Here is a 23,727-nt window from a genome sequence, read left to right as displayed (position 1 = left end):
TAGCTAAATGATGATTGGTTGGTTTAAATCAAATGGATATGGAGGGGACCATAGGAATCTTTGGTAGTGGAAGGGTGGAGTGGTGGAATGAAGGACCAATAGCATTACATCAACACTTGCGCAGGTGGAATTTCCGTCGTGTGGGTACCCGCACAACTGTCGAGTTTGGGCATTTTGGTCATTTGGCACACCATAACCTTGGGGGATCAGATCCATCAGTGACATTCTCGATTTTCCACCATTGGAGACCTGGAGGAGGCGATTTTGAAGCTCAAGACTCATTTCTTTTCATCTTTCCAAGATATTGGTAGTTTCTTTATGCAATTAGGCTTTTGTGGGCTTGGAGCATCCATTTCTGTTTATTGGTTAACTTTGGTTAAAACCTTTGAATGTTTGTGGGTTTTTGAAGTATTCATGATAGATTATCAATTATCTTATGCTTATGGTTCTAGATCATATTTCTTATGCTTGTTTAATGCTTTGATAATGAGCTTGGCACTTGAATGTTTGTGGGTTTTTGAAGTATTCATGATAGATTATCAATTATCTTATGCTTATGGTTCTAGATCATATTTCTTATGCTTGTTTAATGCTTTGATAATGAGCTTGGCACTTGAATGAGCTATTGTTAGTTTATTTATTTGGTTTTGCATTTAATCGTTGAATTAACTTAGAACAAGGGCTTTATGATGGTAAAAATCATCTCTAGTTTATGAATCATAGCTCCTTTATGGATGTGTAAGCATTGACATCCTATAAGAGTTGGGGATTCCTTCTTTCTTAAGGTTAATTAACTTCTTGGGTTCAATTGCTTCAATTAAACCCTTGATCTTGATTAAGAAGGTCTGTTGTGGGCTTCCCTAACCTCCATACTACCTAAGAGGAATCTTGGCATATCATGCTTCATGATTTCTATAACCAATTTGGGATGAATGATAAGCTTCATGTTGAATCCTAATGATAAACACTCAAATGTTCATTGTGTTGAATTGCCTTAGTTAACCAACTCTCTCCAATATTTGAGCATCTCACTATCTTGCTTAATTTCAAGTTTTTAGTTATTCAAGTCTTTTAGTTTTCAAGTAATCAAACACCCCCCCCCCCTTTAGTTTAATTGTAGTTAGCTAGTTTATTTACAATAGTTCTTTTGGATTGCATTGGTGATTGAATACAACCATTTCCCCGATGATCGATACCCCTTTTTACAATTATATTACATTTTATTTGCAAACAAAGGGTGTAATTTGCTTGGTGGACTTGACATCCCATCAAGTTTTGGCGTCGTTGCCGGGGGAGTTGGTTATTGTTATTTGATTATTTATGCCTAGGTCTACAAGAACCGGTGAACTACTCTACAATCTGGAAATTGAAAAAGAAGCAAAAAGAGTGAAAGATCTAGCAAAACAAGCAAAGCAACAACAACTTGTTCAAGCTTCTTTATCATCTCCACTAATTAACATAGAAGATCAAGTTCATACTTCAAATGATACCGACACCGAGCCGAATTCTCCAATTGCTGGTCAATCCTTTGAAGATATTCCTTTTGAAAACTACATAGCCACGAATCACACTCCACCTCAAAATCCCAACCCAAACCCAAATAATCAAGATACTAATAGCCCACCCCATCAACCAAGACAACAACCACAAGAACCTCTCATAGATATGCTACCTTGTAATTAAACCCCTCCTCAAAACCAACCAAATTATCAACCACCACCACAACCACAAAACCAACACTTCCACCAAAACAACCAACCTCAAAACAATGCTTTTCAAGTTCAACAAGTACATTACCCAAATCAACCCAATTACCAACACCCTCCAATGTACCAAAACCCGATGTACCCACAACAACAACCTCTCTACAACCAATATCCTAACTACCAACCTTATCCACCACCAATATACAATCCCCAACAATACCCATACCCACCTTACCAACAACATCCCAATTACTTGCAACAATATCCCCACAACCCCAATCCACCCAATCCCCCTCAAGAGTTGACACTTAGACAAATGATGGAAACGGATGTTACTCATACACCTCATGCTATTGTTTATCCCGCAAACCGCCGAGGAATTGAATTGAAGTCAAGTTTCATACATCAACTTACCAAGTTCCATGGATTGGATAGAGAAGATCCCCAAAAGTATTTGAAGTCATTTCATATGATATGTGTTAGCATGTTGCCCGGAAATGTGACATTGGATGATTTCAAGCTAACCGCCTTCCCGCTCACCTTGGAAGATAAAGCTAGAGAGTGGTTATTCAACTTACCATAGGGATCTATTCACACATGGGAAGAATTACTCAAAGCCTTCAATAGCAAGTTCTATCCCACATCCCGGATATCAAGCCAAAGAAGTGACATTTTGGGGATTCGTCAAGAGGAGAATGAGACATTTCATGATTTTTGGGAGCAATTCAACAACTTATGTACAAGTTGTCCTCAACACAACATACCCAAACAACTACTTCTTCAACAATTTTACGAGGGTATGAATGACAAAGATCGAAGGATGATTGATGCTTCAAGTGGTGGTGACATCTTCAAGAAGGCACCTCATGAAATCCGATCACTTTTTGGCACCATTTCTCAAAATCAAAGGAACTTTGGGACTCGAAATGAAATGAAGAGAAGTTCTCCACAAGTGGTTGGTGAAGTTATCAACACTCAACACTTGGAATCAAAGCTCTTGGATTTGACTAATGTGCTAAGTCAAATGGTGGTGGGAAGCGGTCAACAATTGATGGTATGCGACATCTGTGCAATGAAGGGGCATTATACGGATAAGTGTCCCTCACTTAGTAACGAACCGGAAGATGTGAATGCAATGGGAGGATATAAAGGTCAACCAAGACCCATGGGATTTCAAAACAATTTCAACCCAAATTGGAGGAATAACCCAAACAACCCATACCCACCAAAGAAAAATCCATGAAACATTTTGATGAGACCTCAACATCCACAATACCCCTCTCAAAAACCTCCATATCCACAAACTTCTTTTAACCCTCCAAATTACTAACAAACTCCACAACAAGGACAATCAAGTGGTAACCATCAAATGAGCCTTCAAGAACTCGTTACTTCTCTTGCTCAAAGCCGAAGCCAATTTCAACAAGAGACCAAGAACACCTTTTCCAACATTCAAGCACAAATCAGAGACTTGGCCACTGCTATCAACAAGATAGAACAAAGGGGTAGACTTCCATCTCAAACTGAGAAGAATCCTAATGTTACCTAAAGCATGAAAGGGGCCTACAACTTGATAAAGATTGAAACTTTAAGCCCAAAGAGGCCACAAAACGTCCAAATATGAAGTGATAACTTCAAGGAATGCTCAACCCCGTGAACGATCCCAAAATGAGCCAAAAATGACAATAAACTTCCAAGGAAGAGATCTAAGCAATAGATGAGCAAGTTTTCGACTTTTTACCTCAAAAGAGTAGCTAAACTCAAGGAGATTTTGGATCTATAGCTTTCCCCTTCAAGCTAGACACCACCAACTTCAAGCTCTTCAAAAGAACACCAAGAAAACACTCTTTAAGCTCACACACACTCAAAAATTGGAGAGGATGCATGAGACTAGGGTTTCTGGATAGGGGAGACGCGTAAGGAGGCCACCCAAAGGGTATAAGGCCTATAAATAGGGTGCAACACCCTAAAAATTAGGGTTTCTTAATCAGCCACCAACTCATGGATACCAACTAGTCGAGTTGGTCCAAAAATATATGCGGTCCAAAAGTCTTCAACACTTCGAGTTAAGGCCATCAACTCGACGAGTTCCAAGGGGAATTTTCCTTTTAAGGAATAAATATCATACCTGGAAGTCAGGATGTTACAAATTTTCCCCACTTGAACTAGGCTTCGTCCTCGAAGCTTGCTGTGAGGAACAAATCCGGATAATGCTCCCGCATCTCAGCCTCCAGCTCCCAGGTCCATTCGGATCCCCTCCGATGTTGCCATTGTACCTTTACCAAAGGTACCCCCTTGCTATGCAAAACATTTACCTTCCTTTCTAGAATCGCGACCGGCCTCTCGACATAGTTCAGACGCTCATCCATTTGGATATCATCCAATGATACCACTGTATACTCGTCCAAAACGCACTTCCGCAACTGCGAAACGTGGAAAGTACTATGAATCTGACTGAGCTCCTCAGGAATATCCAATCTATAAGCAACCTTGCCAACCCTGGCAATAACCCGGAATGGTCCAATAAATCGGGGGCCCAATTTCCCCCTCTTCCTGAAGCGAATCACACATATCCAAGGTGAGACCTTCAACAACACCATGTCACCGACCTGAAAATCCAACTCAGGTTGGCGTCAGTTGGCATAGCTCTTCTGCCGACTCTATGCTGTTTGCAATCTCTGCCTGATCTTTTGGATCATCTCGGTAGTCTGCAGAAAAACCTCGGTCTGACCCATGACCATATGGCCAACCTCACCCCAACAAACTGGGGTACGACATCTCCGCCCCATACTAAAGCTCATAGGGCGGAGCACCGATGCTAGAATGGAAGTTGTTGCTGTAGGAGAACTCTGTAAGAGGTAGGTATGAGTCTCAACTCCCACCAAAATCTATGACGCATTCTCGCAACATATCCTTGAGGGTCTGAATGGTCCACTCACTCCGACCTTCGATCTGCGGATGATAAGTCGCGCTGATGTGTAGTCTCGTGCCCCGTTCCTCATGAAACTTCTGCTAGAATCGGGAGATGAACCGAACATCACGGTCTGAAACAATAGGGATCGGAACCCCATGGCGAGCAACGACCTCTCGAATATACACATCGTCCAACTTCTTGGCCGATGAGCTCTCCCGAATTGCCAGAAAATAGGCACTCTTGGTCAATCGATCCACGATGACCCAAATAGCATCGAAACCCTTTGTCGTATTCAACAATTTGATGATGAAGTCTATCGAAATCTGCTCCCATTTCCACATCGGAATCTCCAGAGGTTGCAACTTGCCATGCGGCCTCTGATGCTCGGCCTTGGCCATCCTACAGGTCAAGCACCTCTCGACGTACCAAGCAATCTCCCTCTTCATGCACGGCCACCAATAACTCAGTCTCAGATCCCGGTACATCTTGGTGTCCCCGGGATGGATAGAAAAACGAGACTTATGAGCCTCCTCTAACACAATCTGTCTGACCTACTAGACATAGGAACCCACATCCGACCGCAACGGGTCAACAAACCACGACTGTCCGACACAAATCTGGTGATCTCACCCCTGATCCTCTCAATCTTCTAATTCTCCCCTCAAACACCCTCAGTTTGAGCCTCCCTTATCAAACCCACTAGTGGAGAATCCACGCAAATCCTTATACATGCCACCTCAACAGATGATCCAACCATCTTGTGGCACAGTGCATCCGCCACCACGTTCGCTTTACTCGAATGGTAAAGGATCTCATAGTCATAATCCTTGACTACATCCAGCCACCTGCGCTGCCTCATGTTCAGGTTTGGCTGATCCACAATATGCCTCAAACTCTTGTGATCCATGTAAATAGTACATCGAACCCCATAAAGGTAATGCCTCCAAATCTTGAGATCACAAATCACCGCTCCCAACTCAAGATCATGCGTGGGATATCGCGTCTCATGCGGCTTCAGCTGCTGCGAAGCATAAGTGATGTGTGATTATATATATATATATATATATATATATATATATATATATATTGCTCAAGTTTTAAATTTATAAAATTGAATTCATCGCAACAAAACTAACACACACACTAGGCAATGGACCTAATCGTTTAATAGTACAGTTGTGGTAAGAATAGGTATCAAACACTAGGGGAATGGTGGTGAATTAATTTGAAGCGTTTGATTATAAGTTACATAAACACACGAAAGCAATAAGAAATGTTTTATTACATACTCAGTTACCACTTAACATCAAGTATTGATAAACTGACTAGAAGACAAATCTCTTTAGGTACTTTGGTTTAGATAAATTACATCTCAAATTAATGGTTTACTACCGATAGAATGGATATTTATTCATTATTCACCGATTCCTAATATGAATAGTGTCATGGTCACGACTACTAATCATTTGATTTCAACATAATTATTAATTCATTGATCAGGTGAACAAACAATCATGCAAACAAATATTCAGTTCGTATTAAGCAAGATTTGATCTTATTTAACCCTAATGGTCATAGGAGTGAAATCATGCAGAGAACGGTTATTCTACTCATGCACACACATTAAAGTTCACAACTTCATTTCCTAACCCTAGGTTGTGGTCAAAACACTAGTCAAAATCACCAATGGTCACTGGACAACTATGATTCAAATTAACACAGTCAGATGACCATTTAAGCTATATCAATTCAGCAATAGGGAACAAAGTAACAATCTATAACACATATGGATCTTCAATCAAACTTGGCAAAATAAATTGAACAAGACTAAATAATCCAAATAACAATTAAACCATAAATTCAAAGGTTCATTCAATCATAAACACAAAGTAAAAGGTTTTTACACCTAAATCAGAAAGTAAACACATAGTGGCATCACAATGGAATGATAAACATGGTCACGATAACAAACCACATGATTACCGACACGAATCCGCTCTCTAATCCCTTAGATCTTCGCTCCTGTCAGCTTAACGGCCTTCCGGCCGCCTTCTAGACTCTCAAAATGGCTAGATATAAGTTACTTGTCGACTAAGGATCAATGGTAGTCCAGTTCTCCCTTCTGGTTGGCCAAAATTTCTTTTTATATACTTTGGAACCGACTTATGTACGCTGGGCGTAAGTCGTTGTACGTGGGGCGTACCAAGAAACTCATCACGATTAGGAATTCCGGACACTATCCCAGTACGTTGGGCGTAAGGCTATCTACACGGGACATAGTCTTCATCTCCTCAGTACGCTGGGCGCAGTGGGCTGCCTTTAGCCATCTTCATCCTTTTTGCCTTTTAAGCCCAACTTCCATCTTACTATAAATCTTTTCGGCTCTAGCAACATTATTCCTATAAAATATAAATTTAAACGTTTTAAGTACCTTTTAGTTCTATATAAGAATAATAAATGCTAAAATATTAAGATATGATATATATATATATATATATATATATATATATATATATATGTAAATACACATATAAATAAGCTATCACTCGTCCTCTCTTCATCAGGACTGCTCCCAAGCCGGTGACGGATGCATCACACAAAACCACAAAATCCCCAATTCCCTTCGGGAGGGTCAAGACCGGGGCCTCGCAAAGTCTCTGTTGAAGGGTCTCAAATGCTAACTATTTCTTAGGGCTCGCACCGGAAATCCACCCCATTCTTCGTCGGACGAGTGAGGGGTACTACAATCTTGTAGAAATCATGAAAAAATCCCCGGTAGTACCCTGCCAGACCTAGAAAACTCATTATACCCGAGGGAGACTTCGGAACCTCCCACTGCAGCACCGCCTCGATTTTGGCTGGATCGACCAAAATCTCATCTTGGTTAACGAGGTGTCCAAGGAACTGGACCTCTTGCAACCAAAACTCACACTTCAAGAACTTAGCATAAAGTTGTTCTCGCCTCAAAACCACCAGAAGCTCGCGAAGATGCTCCTCATGCTACTCCCTGGTATTGGAATACACCAAGATATCATCAATGAACATAATAACTGAGTGATTGAGCATCGGCTTGCATATCTGATTCATCAAATCCATAAATACTGCCAATGTATTGGTGAGCCCAAACGGCATCACCACGAACTCGTAATGACCATAATAAGTCCGGAACGCGGTCTTCTCCACGTCCTCCTCCCTCACCTAGACCTGATGGTACCCAGACCTTAGGTCAATCTTGGAGAACCAAGATGCTCCCTGCAACTGATCAAAGAGATCATCTATCCGCAGAAAGGGATAATGGTTCTTCACCGTTAACTTGTTCAGCTCCCAATAATCGATGCACATCCGGTGAGAACCATCCTTCTTCTTGACAAATAAAATCGACGCTCCCCACGGAGAACTGCTCGGACGGATGAACTGCTTGCCTAGTAGCTCTTGCAGCTGAGATGATAACTTCTGAATCTCAGGCAGTGCCAATCGGTATGGCGCCTTGGCAATAGGAGCCGCACCTGGCACAAGGTCGATCCGGAACTCGACTTGCCTCTTAGGAGGTACACAGGGTAACTCATCTGGGAATACATCAACGAACTCCCTGACAATTGAAACATTAGAAACTGACACCAGATCGTTTCCCCTTGTATCCACCACATACTCCAAATAACCCGCACACCCGTGATGAATATACTATCGAGCTCTGGCTTCCAAAAAAAACCCTGAACCCATCCTGATGCTCTCTCCATAAATAACCAGCTCTCCCCCACTTGGAGTTCTAACCACCACACGCTGACCCTCGTAGCCGATCATGACACCAAAACGGCTTAGCCAGTCCATACCCACGATCACACAAACATCCCCCATAGGAATCAGAATCAAATCAATCAGAAAGGATACCTCGGAGATCTCTATAACCCAACCTTGATAAACCGAAGAAAAAGAAACCCCGTGTTCGTTGGCGATAGAAATTCACAACGGACACTCCAACTCTCCCATGGGCAAAACAAACTCCCTACTGAAGGACCGAGAAACAAAAGACCGACTCCCACTCGAGTCAAACAACACTAAAGTAGGCAAAGAGTTCACTAGGAACGTACCTAACAAATGTACAAACATATGAGCATAAAAAAACATAATCAATAAGATAAGGGATATAAACATATCAATCACAACATCTGGTGCTGTCCTGGCCTCCTCGGCAATGAGTTAGAAAACGCGGCCTCGAGACCTCAGGAGCTCGGCCATGCCCTAACTCCCGTCAGTGATCCTTAATGTAGCTGGCACGGGAGCCTGCACTAGGTTGGCGGCGAGCAACGGAAAATTGACCTTCACATGGCCAACCTGATCATAATGATAGAAAATTCTCATACTCGAAACCGGGGCGGACTAGCGACATTCCCTCACATAATTCCCCTCCTTGCCACATTTGTGGCATCCACTACTAGATCGACATGCTCCGACATGAACCTTTCCGCGCTTCCCACAAGCACGACCTCGCTGACCTACATACCTAGAATCAGTGGCTTTGAACCGCTTCGGGCCGGATGCGACTGGGCTGGGGCCTGCCTCTGCTTTCTCAACTAAAACTCTATCTCAAGCTCACGTCGTCAGGCGGCCTCCTACAACTCCAACAAAGTATCACACCGCTGAGTAGAAACAAACTGCCTAATGTCCGTCTTGAGCATGCTCATATAACGGGTCATCTAAGCTTGCTCTGAAGCAAACTCAGGGAAAACCATATCCCTCTCAGTAAACATCCGGGTGATCTTCGTCACCGACTCCGATCCCTGCCTTGGGTCTAAAAACTCCTGACACTTCTCCCGCTCGACTCAAGGAATGTAGCGAGTATGAAACATCTCTCTTAACTGATCCTAAGATACCGCAACCTTCTGCTCATCAGAGTACAATCCCGTAAAAAGTCTCCACTAATCCTTCGCTCCGAACCTCAGAAGGTTCAGAGCGTACCTGAGCTTCTGGTCAACAGGGCATGAACATGTGAAGAAACACCCATCCACATCAGATAGCTACCTCATGGCCGCAATCATGTCCTAGAATCCATCGAAAGTCGGGGGCTTCGTATTATTGAAGTCCCGATACTAAAAAGCCTGCCATGTCCCAACACCTGCAGCTGCCACGACTGTGGAGGCTACACCAGCAACCATCTCAACAATAGCTGCATAGCGATCGTCGAAGAACTCCATCATCACGATCTTGATAGACCCTAACATATTTGGAATATGATCCCAGACGATAGCCACAACCTCCTCATGGAGGATCCTCCTTGTCCTGACATCCAACTCAGCCTGTCTGTCCCGAATCTCGACCCAAATCCAATCTCAACTCGCCTCGTTGTCACCATATTGAAAAGACATTAGGAAGATATCAGATAATCCACATAAATAATGGGGGAACCAACTCCCAATGAAGCCCTAGGGGTTGTAACTTACTTGCTACGTGTATGGGTTCTATGCTTTCAGTAGTACGAGCCCATACTACCTTCCACACCTACCCGTTTTTGTCTCAAGGATCATCACAACACCCTAACAATACTCATAAGCATAGACGAACGCGCAGTCCTCAATCCTAGAGGAAAAGATAAACATCTTACTACTGGCCGACTGACCCCTCACGACTCATCCATGAAAGTTCCACCAACCTTGTAACACTCGTTTATGCTAGCCATACATAACACTGGACCCTATAGACATTTGAATATCTGATCCTTCCCTAAGCCCTTCATCAAACAAGAACATGAAATAAGGCCAAACCAAACATTCTCAGGCTATAAGATCTTAGTTATATATAATCATGATGCATACACTAAGCAACTACAGTAATGATGTCAATTTCATAAAATAAAGGCCCTAGGCTATCATGCATCATATAATCAAACAATTCTATCATGCAATTCCTTAAGATCCCTAGCCTATCACTAGCATGTTTTTCTAATATATCACAATATCAAATTATAGCATGGTATTTTACGGTCTACCTACTGGCTCCAACTGATGGTACACACCGCATCCTCCTTTAGTATTTTGAAAACCATTTTGAAAATCTTTTCCTTAGTTTGAGACTGGATTCACACGAGTGTTCCTCCTTTTCACTCAAACCAAGGCTTTGATACCAACTTGTAACATCCATAAAATTTTGAAAATTTTTAAACTTTTAAATAAATCCAAAAACCATCATTTATTACACATTGTTTTCAAAATAAGTTCCACATTAGAGTTTTCCCAGAAATCATAAAACAATATACGAGGAGGTGCACGATCAAGTCTTCGCCTTCCCGCGATCATCTGATGTACTTGAAACATAATCAAAAATTGTAAGCCCAGAGCTTAGTGAGTCTTCCCCAAAATACCACCACATAAACATAACAGACAACATCATGAAAAAATGAGCCTTCAGCCTGACTGGACAGCCTCGCACAGCCTTCAGCCTATCTAGACTGCTCCCGAGCCTTCGACATGATTGGACCACCTCGTAGGGCCTACAGCCTATCCGGACTGCTCGTCGGGCCTTCAGCATGACTGGACCGCCTCGCTGGGCCTTTAGTATATCCGACACGCCCTGGGTCTGTTGGGTTTCAGCACAAAGCAGGACCGCCTCAACCTACCACACACACACACATGTCGACATATACATAACTCATAAACACATAATCAATCAACAGGCAAGCACAAATTATATAGATCAATAATCATATCACCATCCTATCTACCAGGATTCATATTTAATCGATTACAGTACTTAATTATATGATAACCAAGATAATGATCCAAAGGGCCGGCCTTGGTGCCTTCGACCCAACAAGTACAGTGAGGAACACTCACCTCACGAGTAGTGTTGAACTGGTAAAATCCAACTCCAAAACTCAGCTACGTACTCAAATGCCTACAACCACCATGTAACTGTTTCTATCAAAACCCCGAAACACCCAAAATGCCCTCAAAGTCAAACTTGGTCAAAGTCAAAGTCAATAGTCAAGGTCAACAGTCCATGTTGACCCAACTCGTCGAGTCCCTACAGTATCCAGAGAAGTGGGAAATCCTAAGCCAACTCTCTGAGTTGCCAGGACAACTCGTCGAGTTTTCCCAGCTTAACTCATTCAATACTTTTTCATCCATTCTAACGCTTAAGAATGTAGATCTAATACCCAATAGTTGGAAAACCACGTAAATGTAACACATGTTCCAGGTATTATTTAATTCATTTAAGTTTTAGGGTTTTGTGCATGGATTCGGCAAGTTGGGAGTCCAACTCGTCGAGTAGAGACATTTTGGTGGACACGGGATCGAGACCTACTCGACGAGTCGGAAGGACCGACTCGAAGAATAGGAGATGTATAGAGACCCTAATTTTTAGGGTTTTCACCATATTTAAAGAACATAACCTGCCTCTTGTAGCCTCCATTATCACTCTTTCAGCCAGAGAAAACCCTAGATCGACGTTGCACCCTTTTAAGTGAGAGAAAGAGATTTTGTGAGCAATTTTAGGGTATTTTTGAAGAAGTTTAGAGCTTTAAGAAGAAGGAAATAGGATAGGAACAGTAGATCCAACATCTACCTCATATTGGGCCTCATTCTTGTACCATATTGGCCTAGGGGTAGAATGGTCATTTTACCTCATGTATGGATTAAGGATTACAGTATGGAAGCTAATTGCTAGTTGGGTATAATGATTGGTTTTGATAGCTCAGGAAGTCGGTGGAGTAGCAGCTAAGGATGTCAATCAGAAAGCTTCTGCATTCGAGGTGAGGACTCACCATACTAATGGGTCTAAGGCACCAAGGCTGACCAATTTTATGATATGTGGTACACTAGCCATTTTATGATATGTGGTATGCTAGCTATTATGTGATATGTGGTATGCTAGATATTTCTATGATATGCGGTGTGCTAGTTGACTCTATGCTGCTTGCATAGAAGACCCTAGAGGGGGGGGGGGGTTCCAAGGCAGTTGGATATCAAAACATGTGGGGGTTCCCATGACATTCTAGGCTAAGGGGGGTCCCATGACATTTGGTGTAAGACCTTGGAGGGTTTCCAGGGCATCCTTAGGCTAAGACCTCGGGGGGTTCCCGAGGCACTCGGTGTAAGACCCTGGAGGGTTTCCAGGGCATCCTTATATGTTTGCATGTTTAACTTATATGTTTTAATGTATGGTTGATCGGTAGCTGATAAAGACCATGTGAGGGTTCCCATGACAGTGGGCTAAGACCATGAGGGGGTTCCTATGGCACCCGGAGTAAGACCTTGGAGGGTTTCCATGGCTTCCTTATATGATTATATGCATGACTTATGTGATTGATATGTCTTATGTAATATATGTTAACTTTTATAGCTAATATGATATGTATTATGTGGATTGTGTGTGGGGTATGATCTGGGGGACTCACTAAGCTTCGTGCTTACAGTTTTGTTTATTGGTTTCAAGTATCATCGATTTGGAAAGGAAGGGCTCGGATTGATCACAGTGCACACACCCATGTTTTCCACATTGAATGATTTTGGGATGAAATATGATAAATGTTTTAATTAACGATATTTTGGATGTTTGGAATAAATGATATCTATGTTTTTACTATATTAAAAATAAAATTTTTACCCTTAATTTTTGGGTCGTTATAGTAAAGTTGCTAACTTTACGTCCATGCATGTCACCAAGAGCTTTTAAAACTCAAAGAAGGCTTAATAAGGGACCTAAAGCATGAAGGGGCCCTAGAACTTGATAAAGCTTGAAACTTTAAGCCCAAAGAGGCCACAAAACGTCTAGATCTGATCAAGTGATAACTTCAAGGAATGCTCAACCCCATGAACGATCCCAAAATGAGCCAAAAATGAAAATAAACTTCCAAGGAAGAGATCTAAGAAATAGATGAGCAACTTCTTGACTTTTTACCTCAAAAGAGTAGCTAAACTCGAGGAGATTCTGGATCTATAGCTTTCCCCTTCAAGCTAGGCACCATCAACTTCAAGCTCTTCAAAAGAACACCAAGAAAACACTCTTCAAGCTCACACACACTCAAAAATGGGAGAGGATGCACGAGACTAGGGTTTCTGGACATGGGAGATGGGTAAGGAGGCCACCTAAAGGGTGTACGGCCTTTAAATAGGGTGTAACACCCTAAAAATTAGGGTTTCTTAATCAGGCACCAACTCGTCGAGTTTTCCCTTACCAACTCGTCGAGTTGGCCCAAAAATATACGCCGTGCAAAAGTCTTCAACACGTCGAGTTAATGTCATCAACTCGACGAGTTCCAAGGGGAATTTGCCTTTTAAAAAATAAATCTCATACCTGGAAGTCGGGATGTTACAAATATGATGGAGGTTGAGGCTGGACGAAACCATCGCCATCACATCGCTTAAAAAGGGCTCAATACCCGAGATGTAGGGTTTTAATCCCCAACCACCAGCACTTAGTGGCGAGGTTCTTACCACGTCGTGGTAATTAAATGACCACCACGTCGTGGTACAAGCCCTACCATGTTGTGGTGACAGGAAAACCCCAAAATCATAAAGTTGCAAAGCACATAACTCATACCTGAAAAACCGAGTGTTACACGATGCTCGGTTAAAAAAATTAATTATTGGTTTCTATTTATTAAAATTAAATCTTTTCCTATATTCAAATATGCCTTGTTAATATAAAATTGATATTTTAGAAATAACAATGTACTTGCAAAGTACATTGCTATTTCTTTTAAAAAAATTCAACATTTTCTTTAGAAAACCAACCTTTCTAGGATTGTACATAAAAAGAGGAAAAAAGCATCTGAAATTTGGTTGATATTCCTTGGCATGAAAGTTTGTTGTTATTCGTGTTATAAGTGACATTAACTATGAAAGTTTGTTGCTATTTTATGCTAAAAATCATACTAGTTATATTTGAAAGTAAATTATTATAATCAATCATTAATTTAATATTTATTAGGTGGAAATTAGATTTTAATAAGAAATATTTCCGTGTTATAGAATTATACTTTTCGATAACATATTTTTTTAAATGATAGGAATTGTCCGTGCAAATAAACTAAGAGGAAATGTAACTATTACTGTTTTAACCGATTTACATATTTTATTTATCTGTTACATCATTTAAGCTTAACCTAAGAACAATGTAAATGCAAGACATTTGAGAAGAAGATGAAAACAGAGTAAAGAAGATAACAATTAATAACATATAAGAAGATCAAAATAAGGAAAGAATATGGAACAAATGAATTGGAGAATAAGAAGAATAAGACTACTGGTAATCATATGTCTGAACCCAAAATCACGAGCATTACATCATTCCATGTAATCGTATATATAAGTTGTTTTTGAATAATGATACCATTATCGTCAAAAAAAAAAAGGGATCCTAAGCTATCATCTTGGAGGTTTTCGACTCATCAACTATCAGTTAAATTAATTCAAAATTTTAAATTAAGAGATAATTTCCTGATTTACACCTTACAAATATAAACAAATTTCTTGCATTGTGGTATTTCATTTATGGAATTCAACAAAAATACTACTTTGCAAAATTCAAATAGAAATATTTTGTTAATTTATATGGGATATATTATAAAATGGTGGTATATGCTCTAATATCAGCCATAAAACGAACATTCATATACATATTGCGAATTTCAGGAGGTGCGGGAAGAGGGTAAGGAATAATAACCGAACTAGACTTACAACATTGGGTGTATGTCGGGCGATTAGCAGTAGAATGAGTAAGATTTCTCTCAACAAACCAAAAAATTGCCCCACAAAACTCGCACACACATATACAGTCTCCACAATCATAGAAAAGATGCAGAACAAGCATCAAATTGCTGTCGACGATGAGACTTTTGAACGAAACCATTAGAAGATGCAGACAAAGATGAAACACTGAGGGAGCTTCCGTTTAGGGCGTTGAGGCATAATCGAAAATAAAAACTCCAATTAACAACAACAAATGAAAACACAAACAACCAAAGCAAACTGAGAATGCAAAGACAACGTTTATAAGGAAAATAGAAAGAAGAAAGGGAAAGATTAAAAAAATACGAAGTACTTGGAGAAAAGTGAAGAACATTGACGAAAACCGAAGGAAAACGACGACAAAGAAGCGTAATCCGTGAGTAGAAAATAGAAGAAGATCAAAAAAAGAACACGTAGATGGTAGTTCTGCTGATGGCACCACATGAAAAGCACTCTCTCGAACCAAGAACATGGATAAATGAGATTGGGAAATGATTATGAAAGAAACTAAAAAAATCGAAAATAAAAATAAGAAAATTGTTCCCAAGGGTGTGTGTATATATATATATATATATATATATATATATATATATATATATATATATATATATATATATATATATATATATATATATATATCACGTTTAAAAAAAAGATATCAAAATTGTTTGGATTAAAGTCAGGCTATAAATAAGAGAGTAATATTCTATAAATTATAGATAATGAACCAAATATCTCACTTTTAAGATTCAAATGGAAAAAGGTTGTTTGGGGATTTAATGGGATACAGATGTCATATGTTAATAACCATAACAATTTATCGTTTTGTTGGTTTAATCGGTTTTGAAGTTCAAATGGAAAAGATATTTATATTTTGCTAAAAAGAAAGGGAACATAATTACTTTTTTTCAGTGACATATCTAATTAGAATGAATATGATTTTCAAAGCTGTCATGATCATTCACATCTATTTCAGTAGGCAGGAAGCGCACAGAAGCTACCGTTTCTAGAATGCTAGCAAGCTAGCTTGCTGACTCTCCTAGTGGTTTGGCAGCAAGGAAATGGGCATTCGGGAAGTGACTAGTTGCTTATGGCGAAGCTTCTAAAAGGCCGACCACTACATAGAGAGATCCATATACAAGTCATGAGCGATAACGAAGCCTAGAGAGACGGAAGTAGTAGCTTCTAGGACGAAGACACCCAATTTATATTATAAGGTAGGCGGAAGACCATAAGGCCCCATGTCCACTGCGCAACGACCGCAATGGTTTTTTTGAGAGCAGTTTTAGTAAAGAAAGTATGTTCCCATGGAGAAATACCAAATGATAGCGAAAATTAATTTTAATAATGTCATAAGACATTATTAGAATGAATCACTATCATTAGAATGAATGACAAAAGATAAATTTATACTTTAAAAATGTCACTTCGTACATAATCATTTTTATTTATTATGTAGTATAAATATAGATACTAAATATGGTTTTGTAAAACCAATAATATTTTTTTTCCGGTAATTGGAATCTTTTAGAAATATGGTGTTTATTTGTTTAACCGCAACTCTATTATATCCATGACACATTCTTATAGAATAAGATTTTAGATTCTATATTTTATGTTATTTTTTAAATGTATTTTGAATCTTTTACTATCAAATACATTATTATAGAGTACAATTTGTCCATTTCAGATTTTATATTTTATTTTAGTTTTTAAATGTACCTTGAAACTGTTAATATCAAGTTAATAAGTTATTTATTAGGTTTTATAGTTTTGCAAATTGAATTTCCAGTATTCAGATTTCTTCAAAAAATTATACAAAGTTAAAATAGTTCTTTTTGTCGGATAAAAGATTATAACATTATAAATCTTTTAGCTTGTGGTAAATTGCATCAGACATGCATACATTTTTCATTTTGTTTATAAAATTAACATGAAATACATTTTAGTATTTTCATGAGTGTTTTTAACATCCTATCATTTAGTTTATTAATTACAAATAATTTTTTTTTGTTTGATATAACATAATTAGATGTATGAATGATTCAAAAACTTATAAACTGTAGATATTTTTAGTTCTATAAAAATGTAAATACAAAACCGTTATAAATGTTTTAACATTTTAACATGTATTAAAATTACAATTTTTTTTTATTGTTAAATATATTTAATTATAAAACTATGAGTTTAAAAAAGTTATTATCATCATGGTAATATTTTAATTTTGTAGTAACAAATACACTTTGTGTATATATACTATTAAGTTATTTTAATTTAATTTCAAATATATTTATTTGTACAAAAAAAAAGCTGATCTAAATTTAATTATATATATATATTTTTTAACATCAGGCTACCCCAAGTAATTAAAAGTTATATACGTCAAATTTATTTGTTTGATTAAAAGAAAATTTATATATACAATTAAATTATTTGTATTTAATTACAACTTTTTTAATGATAGGTTATTGAAGGTTGAAAATTATGTGAGGCAATTCAAGTAATGTTGTTCAAGATGAAAATTTTATATTTTATTATATTCTTTTAAATTATATTTATTCAATTACTTGCCTTTAAACCGTTATATTTATAATAACTTTTATAAATAATATCCAATATATAAGATTCAAATTGTACAAAAAAAATGTTAATGAATCCAACCCAACCCTACTTTGACATGTTTGGTCCATACTAAAAAAAATTGGATACCCGTTTTGACCAACTTTTAACGCGGCCTTCTCACCCATTTTGTGCCATATTAGTTCATTATTCAAGATAAACGTGTTTTTTCATGTTACATGCATTAAATGTTTGTGCAAAGCTTCAGCACTTAAAAATACAAGAAGATCTAACTAATATATTTATTTAATAATTAAGTGCATACATAATGATGTAAAGTGTTTGGAGAAAAGTTAACTAATTTGAAACAATAGAATAATGATTTTAGGTCATGATAAAGATCCAATAAGTCAACCATCTTAATTCAAAACTGCATTCCCTCCTAGAATTGGTTTCATAGTTTTGGTTAATTTAAATAAAGTTTAATGTAGATGATATAAACCACGTGATCAATCTTCGTAAATTAAATGTGTAGTAAAAACATCTTTTTCAGGTATTATGATATTTTTATTTTGTAGATTTTACGGATTAACCATCTTGATATAGTCTTTTTCAGTTTTGTCCCATTCATTTATCGTCATATATATAAGAAGGTTGACGATGGCACAAAGGTTAGAGTTGTCACAATCGAGTCTGGAAAGAAATAAAGTGACAGAAAATGATAGAAAAAGAAGGGTAATAATTTCTTTATATGTTTTTAAGTTAGAGAAAAAACAAACATACGTTTTGTTTTCCATGTTGGTGAAAAAAAACAAAAGAAAAAACACAACGAGTTTACAAATATACCATATCCTGTGTAAAACATGTTAAGATTAAATCGAGTATTTATTTATTTATTATTTTTTTTGGCGATTAAAAAAAAAGTTAGGAGACCTTTACTTCACTTTCTCCAAATATTCCCGCATTTACAAATATACCATATCCTTTATGATTAAATCGAGTATTTATTTATTTTGGCGATTAAAAAAAAGTTAGGAGACCTTTACTTCACTTTTTCTCCAAATATTCCCGCATTTGGAAGGAGAACTTTAAAAAGAAACTTATCCAAAACTTATATTCTGATTCCTGGAAAAACAAATTGTGAACACATTTTTTTTGGTTTTTCTTGAAAGATATAACTCGAGAACACATTTATAGTTTTCTCTCTCCTTACCCTGCTCAAAATTCTAAAAAGTAATTTTTTTTTGTCACTCGTTCCATTATTGCATAAGATTACATAATTTTGTTAACAATCTGCGAAACTAACAGATAAGCACCATATATAGTAAAGATTCTCCAATTGCATATTAATTGTTAAGGATACTATACTAAAGCGTAAAGATTGGTCCAATGATAAATCTCTAATACTGTTGAATAGAATGTAAATTCTTAAATTTAACTTCCATCCAATATATACTATATATGACAAGTCCGTAAAAACCACATTCACGGGACGTACGACTATTTGTCTTCTTGTATGTGATGGGTGATGAATGATGATTACCAATTACAAAAAGTTGAGGCAGAAGGGACCTATACTATTCATATGACATTAATTGACAACCAAACTAAATATCCAATAGCATATGGACCATAATTTGGGAACAAGACGCTCATGTGGGGTGGGGCACCTAAAAAATATCAATTATGAGGATACCAATAGAGACCCGAAGAGACATCACGTTAAAAGCCCCAATCATATTCATACCCAACACCAACAGATGTACATGATGTAGATTGTAGGCATTAGGGTTGGTGAATAAAATCACACTATTTATATTTATATACTGGAACTGGAAGTTACAGAATTAGGCTATTAATTTGCTTATTACAAAACTTTACTTACAAAAACAATTTTAAGTTTTAACATAAACAAAACTTGCATGATGTAAACTGTATACTATAACTATACTATACCATATCAATATTCAATATCATGCTTGCATGAGTTTAACCTTAACCCACGTATCTGTACCTGTACTTATTATCAATATCAATCCCATTTATTTATACCTGCAACAAATAAAACCATCTCTTCTAATAAAAAACAGGCAACTTATATTATATGATTATGACTTAATTAATTAATTAAACTGACCATGTTCATGTTCATGCTCAGTTAATGATAATTGTATTGCATTGTTTTCTCTTTCTTCTCCTTGCTTTCCTTAGAATACGTTGAGTTTCTTCCTTTGCTTTTTCCATCAAATAGCTTCCTACATCTTATCAAAAATTAAACTCATGACTCATGATTCTAAACAATCCTTTTATTAATTAAATCAAATACAATGACCCAGAAATAATTAACACCTGTTGTTTCCTTTTCCTTGGACAAGAATGTGAAACCTCCATCACTATCTTCATCAGATTCAATCACAACACTCCATTCTCTTTCCTACATCAATATTATTAAACCATTGTTGAGTAAGCTGATTTATCTTTGAGTTAATGTTAATTATTGTCTGTTATTGAAGTAGTAGTCAGTTACTTTAGTCACACGTTTATATACAGATGTGTGTTTGTGTATGTATGTATGTTTATCTAATATGGACAAATACACATATGTATCTAAGTCTGTAGTACATGCATAAATATACATATTCACATTAATATATAGCATATGTGTGGTAGCATTTCATTTTTTCAGCAAAAAGAAACAGAAAATACCAGTTGAGTCTGAGATACTCTGCTGTGTTTATGCCCCTTGCTGTAATCTCTATCTGTGAGAGCAGCCTTTTCACGTTTTACCGAGTTCCAGGTGCCCATTTCTACCTTGGGAATCCGAGTCCCCATTTGGACCTTTAAAGGCACTGCTGGACTGTAAAAAATAATAAAATAATAAAATAAAAAATTGTTACTTCATTCCATGATTATACAAATTTTGCAGTATTACTAAGATAAGCAGAATATTGATACACTAGAAATAGACATACTTCTTTGGGGCTATTCCTTGAGGATTGGCACAAAAACTGACAGCCTGCATTTGGACATCAAATGTTTAAAAAAAAGACTATATTGCCCTCTATAACGCTAACAGCTATATGTTATACACTATAATACCTTTGGTGGGAGAAGGGCAGGTGTTGGATTCTTTTGGTCTAGTGCTTTAAGCTTGCATGCCACTGCCTGTATAAGTAAACAGACATCATTCATAAAATTATTGCACATCTGAAAATATGTGGACTTCTTTGCCTCTTAATAAAAAATGCATACCTGAATTTCATTAGTGAAGGATTTTGAGAGGTTATTATGTAAGTTCAGTATGAACACTCCAATCTTTTCTTCTAAACCAGAGAGCAAGACTGAAATCTCTTGTGAGTTCTGGTGACATTTATCTTGATTGAGCTTAACAGAAAGTGACTTCAGTTCTCCATGAAGACTAGATTTTACATCTTCTTGCTCTTTGCTCTGGTTATGGTAATTCAACTGAGTTAGAAAATATGACTCAATATAGATGTTAACAAAATTATGGGAGAATATAAGGTATTCTCACAATTATCTGAAGGGAGTTGACAATCATCTGTAGAGAGTTTTCAATTGTCTGCAAGGAGTTGTCGTGTGCAATCAATTTCTGGCGTATGCTATCCACTGAATGTAAACAAAAATAAGGAGATAAATGTCAAAATATCAGTTACAATCATAGTACAAGAATTTTGAATTTTTTTTTCTTTCTTTTTATGAGATAGATGTACTTACTATCCATGGTTAATTCTTTTGATCCTTTATTGACATGCATTACATCTGTCTGAAGAGATTCCAGCATCAACCCAAACCTGTTTAGTGAACTTTCTATTGTTCCTATCCTGTGTTCAAGCTCATCACTCATCTGACCTGTTCATTCATTTCAAAACATCAAGAAAACCATAAAAGCTCAAAGCAAAGTGTACACTTCAAGAAAACTTACCTCTTTGCTCTGAAATAGAACCCCATTTACGGATTAGACCTGTGGAGGATCTTGATAATGGCATTTGACTTTCTTCTCGTGTGTGGTTGACTGGGGGTAGGCATGAAAATCTTTTCACAGAATTCTCTCTTTCTTGAGAAAAAACCAACTACAAAGCAAAATAAGGTAACATTCATAAAACAAAACATGTGAAAGTATGTTAGGGGATACTTTAAGAACATGAATATATGATCCAAAAAAGCTTTCAGTTAAACCTGGTCATTTGTTAATGTCTCATCTTGAGAATTCTGTGAGAATTGAGAGAAAATAGCATTAGGTTGAGATGAAATTCCCTGAGAAAACGATTGCTGTGACCGCTGCTTTTGTGATGATGATGCTTGGCTTTGCCTAAAAGTTGTGGACATCTCTGGTTGGCTACATGATACACTTGATCGCCTTCTAAATTTCATAACAACACCAAATTAAACACAAAAAAGTAAGCAGACAAGAAAAAAAAAGTCATGAAGATTCCAATTCTCAGTTCTTACACCTCACACAACCATAAAAGAAAATTCTTCTCAATGACACAGACGGATACTCAATTGCATGCACTTAAATATCAGTTCTTTTAAGAGATATGAACAGATGCAGCTAAAACACACACAGGCATCTCACTTATAAACAGCAACAATCACATACAAGTCAAAGATAATGTGTGTTGGATGACCAGAAGTTAGAACAAAGATCTTCAACATTTCACACTACATTTAAGTTCAGTTCTTCACTAAGACACACATTTGAGCATTCTGAAAGTCAATATCCATCTATCACAATTGACACAGAAAATTTTAACTAAAAATAGTACCTATTTCAACCTAACAAGCCAACATAATCAGTTGATCAACGAAACAAGCACAATTCCATCACAGGATCGTTTAGTTTCAATCATAGATACAGCGGAGATCAGTTATGTACATCTAAAATCATTATTTGACCAAAAACACAAAATCGGCTTTAAGAACAGATATGAAGTCAAATATCACAGAACAATGATAGACGTATCAAAATCCAGATCATTACAAAACATGCAACTTAGCACATAAAATCAGTATTATACCATTCGCACACACTCTGTAGATGAAATATATAAATATAAGTCCCAATTCTTCGCAAAAGGTACAGATTAAGCATGATGCATTTCAAATTTAATTCATCGCAGAAAGCGCACAATTTTGCTACACATAGACGAAAACATAATATTCGTTTGATTATCAGTTCGTAACTAAAACGCACACAAATTTAGCTCACTGAAGAATATACGACACTAATTAGATAAGATGCATGCAGAATAACGGACATTTTCAGCTGTAAATACGGAAATGAACCTTGAGTGAGGAGGAAGAACAGAAATTGAGCTGAGATCACAGGCCTTATTTATCTTCATCGTCTTGATTTCAAATCAATCAATGCAAGGTTTTACTAACCAGATGTCCCGTTGATCGATGTTCGTTCTGAATTCGAAGAAAAGTTATCGATGAGGTTTTGATTTACCAACGGTCCAACACCCCTTTCTTATTTCACAGATATGCGTAAACCTCCAAAGTTACTGGTGTGACTTTTGATAAGTGGGGTTATATTTGTGTTCGTAAATCATTTGTGCGGTAACAAGTTTTATTATTATTATTATTATTATTATTATTATTATTATTATTATTATAGATTTACTGTAAAATTTATATTTATTATTCAACAATTAGTATTTTAATTATTGGTTGTAGGCTAACCAGTCTACATGTTTAAAAAATACAATTAAATTTATATTTATTGTTTAATATATATTCAGTCATTTTATATATTTACCTTTGAATTATGTTAAACTAAGATATATATATATATATA

General features: G+C 37.1%; 1 protein-coding gene across 3 annotated transcripts; it reads right to left on the bottom strand.

Annotated features, from left to right (window-relative positions):
- Positions 1-19,697: 19,697 nt before the first annotated feature.
- On the bottom strand, positions 19,698-23,415 carry PRD3 (putative recombination initiation defects 3). 3 transcript variants are annotated; one of them, XM_079038864.1, is made up of 12 exons: positions 23,214-23,415; positions 22,104-22,287; positions 21,850-21,997; positions 21,642-21,776; positions 21,439-21,533; positions 21,159-21,353; positions 21,006-21,071; positions 20,879-20,922; positions 20,613-20,763; positions 20,256-20,340; positions 20,044-20,167; positions 19,698-19,958 (listed from the first exon to the last, which is right to left on the bottom strand). In XM_079038864.1, the coding sequence occupies exons 1-11, from the start codon at positions 23,270-23,272 to the stop codon at positions 20,061-20,063; spliced, it is 1,269 nt and encodes a 422-aa protein (XP_078894990.1). In that variant the 5' UTR covers positions 23,273-23,415; the 3' UTR covers positions 19,698-19,958; positions 20,044-20,060. The 3 variants fall into 3 exon arrangements, with proteins under 3 accessions (XP_078894990.1, XP_078894991.1, XP_078894992.1); XM_079038865.1 differs by having other exon boundaries at positions 20,044-20,161; XM_079038866.1 differs by lacking the exon at positions 23,214-23,415 and adding an exon at positions 22,946-23,072.
- Positions 23,416-23,727: the final 312 nt, after the last annotated feature.

The sequence above is a fragment of the Lactuca serriola genome, chromosome 4 (assembly GCF_051521515.1).
Source record: "Lactuca serriola cultivar US96UC23 chromosome 4, Lser_US96UC23_V15, whole genome shotgun sequence".
Lineage (NCBI taxonomy): Eukaryota > Viridiplantae > Streptophyta > Magnoliopsida > Asterales > Asteraceae > Lactuca > Lactuca serriola.
Note: the sequence above shows the minus strand (reverse complement) of the source record. Positions and strands in the feature narration are given on the sequence as shown.

What these genes read in the sequence shown, in the direction of transcription:
- PRD3 (XM_079038864.1), bottom strand. Translation starts at nt 23,272, where the DNA reads ATGAAGATAAATAAGGCCTGTGATCTCAGCTCAATTTCTGTTCTTCCT. An exon ending in GTTCTTCCTCCTCACTCAAG is followed by an intron (nt 22,288 to 23,213) that starts GTTCATTTCCGT and finishes TATGAAATTTAG; the next exon opens with AAGGCGATCAAGTGTATCAT. An exon ending in CAAGGAATAGCCCCAAAGAA is followed by an intron (nt 20,764 to 20,878) that starts GTATGTCTATTT and finishes TATTTTTTACAG; the next exon opens with TCCAGCAGTGCCTTTAAAGG.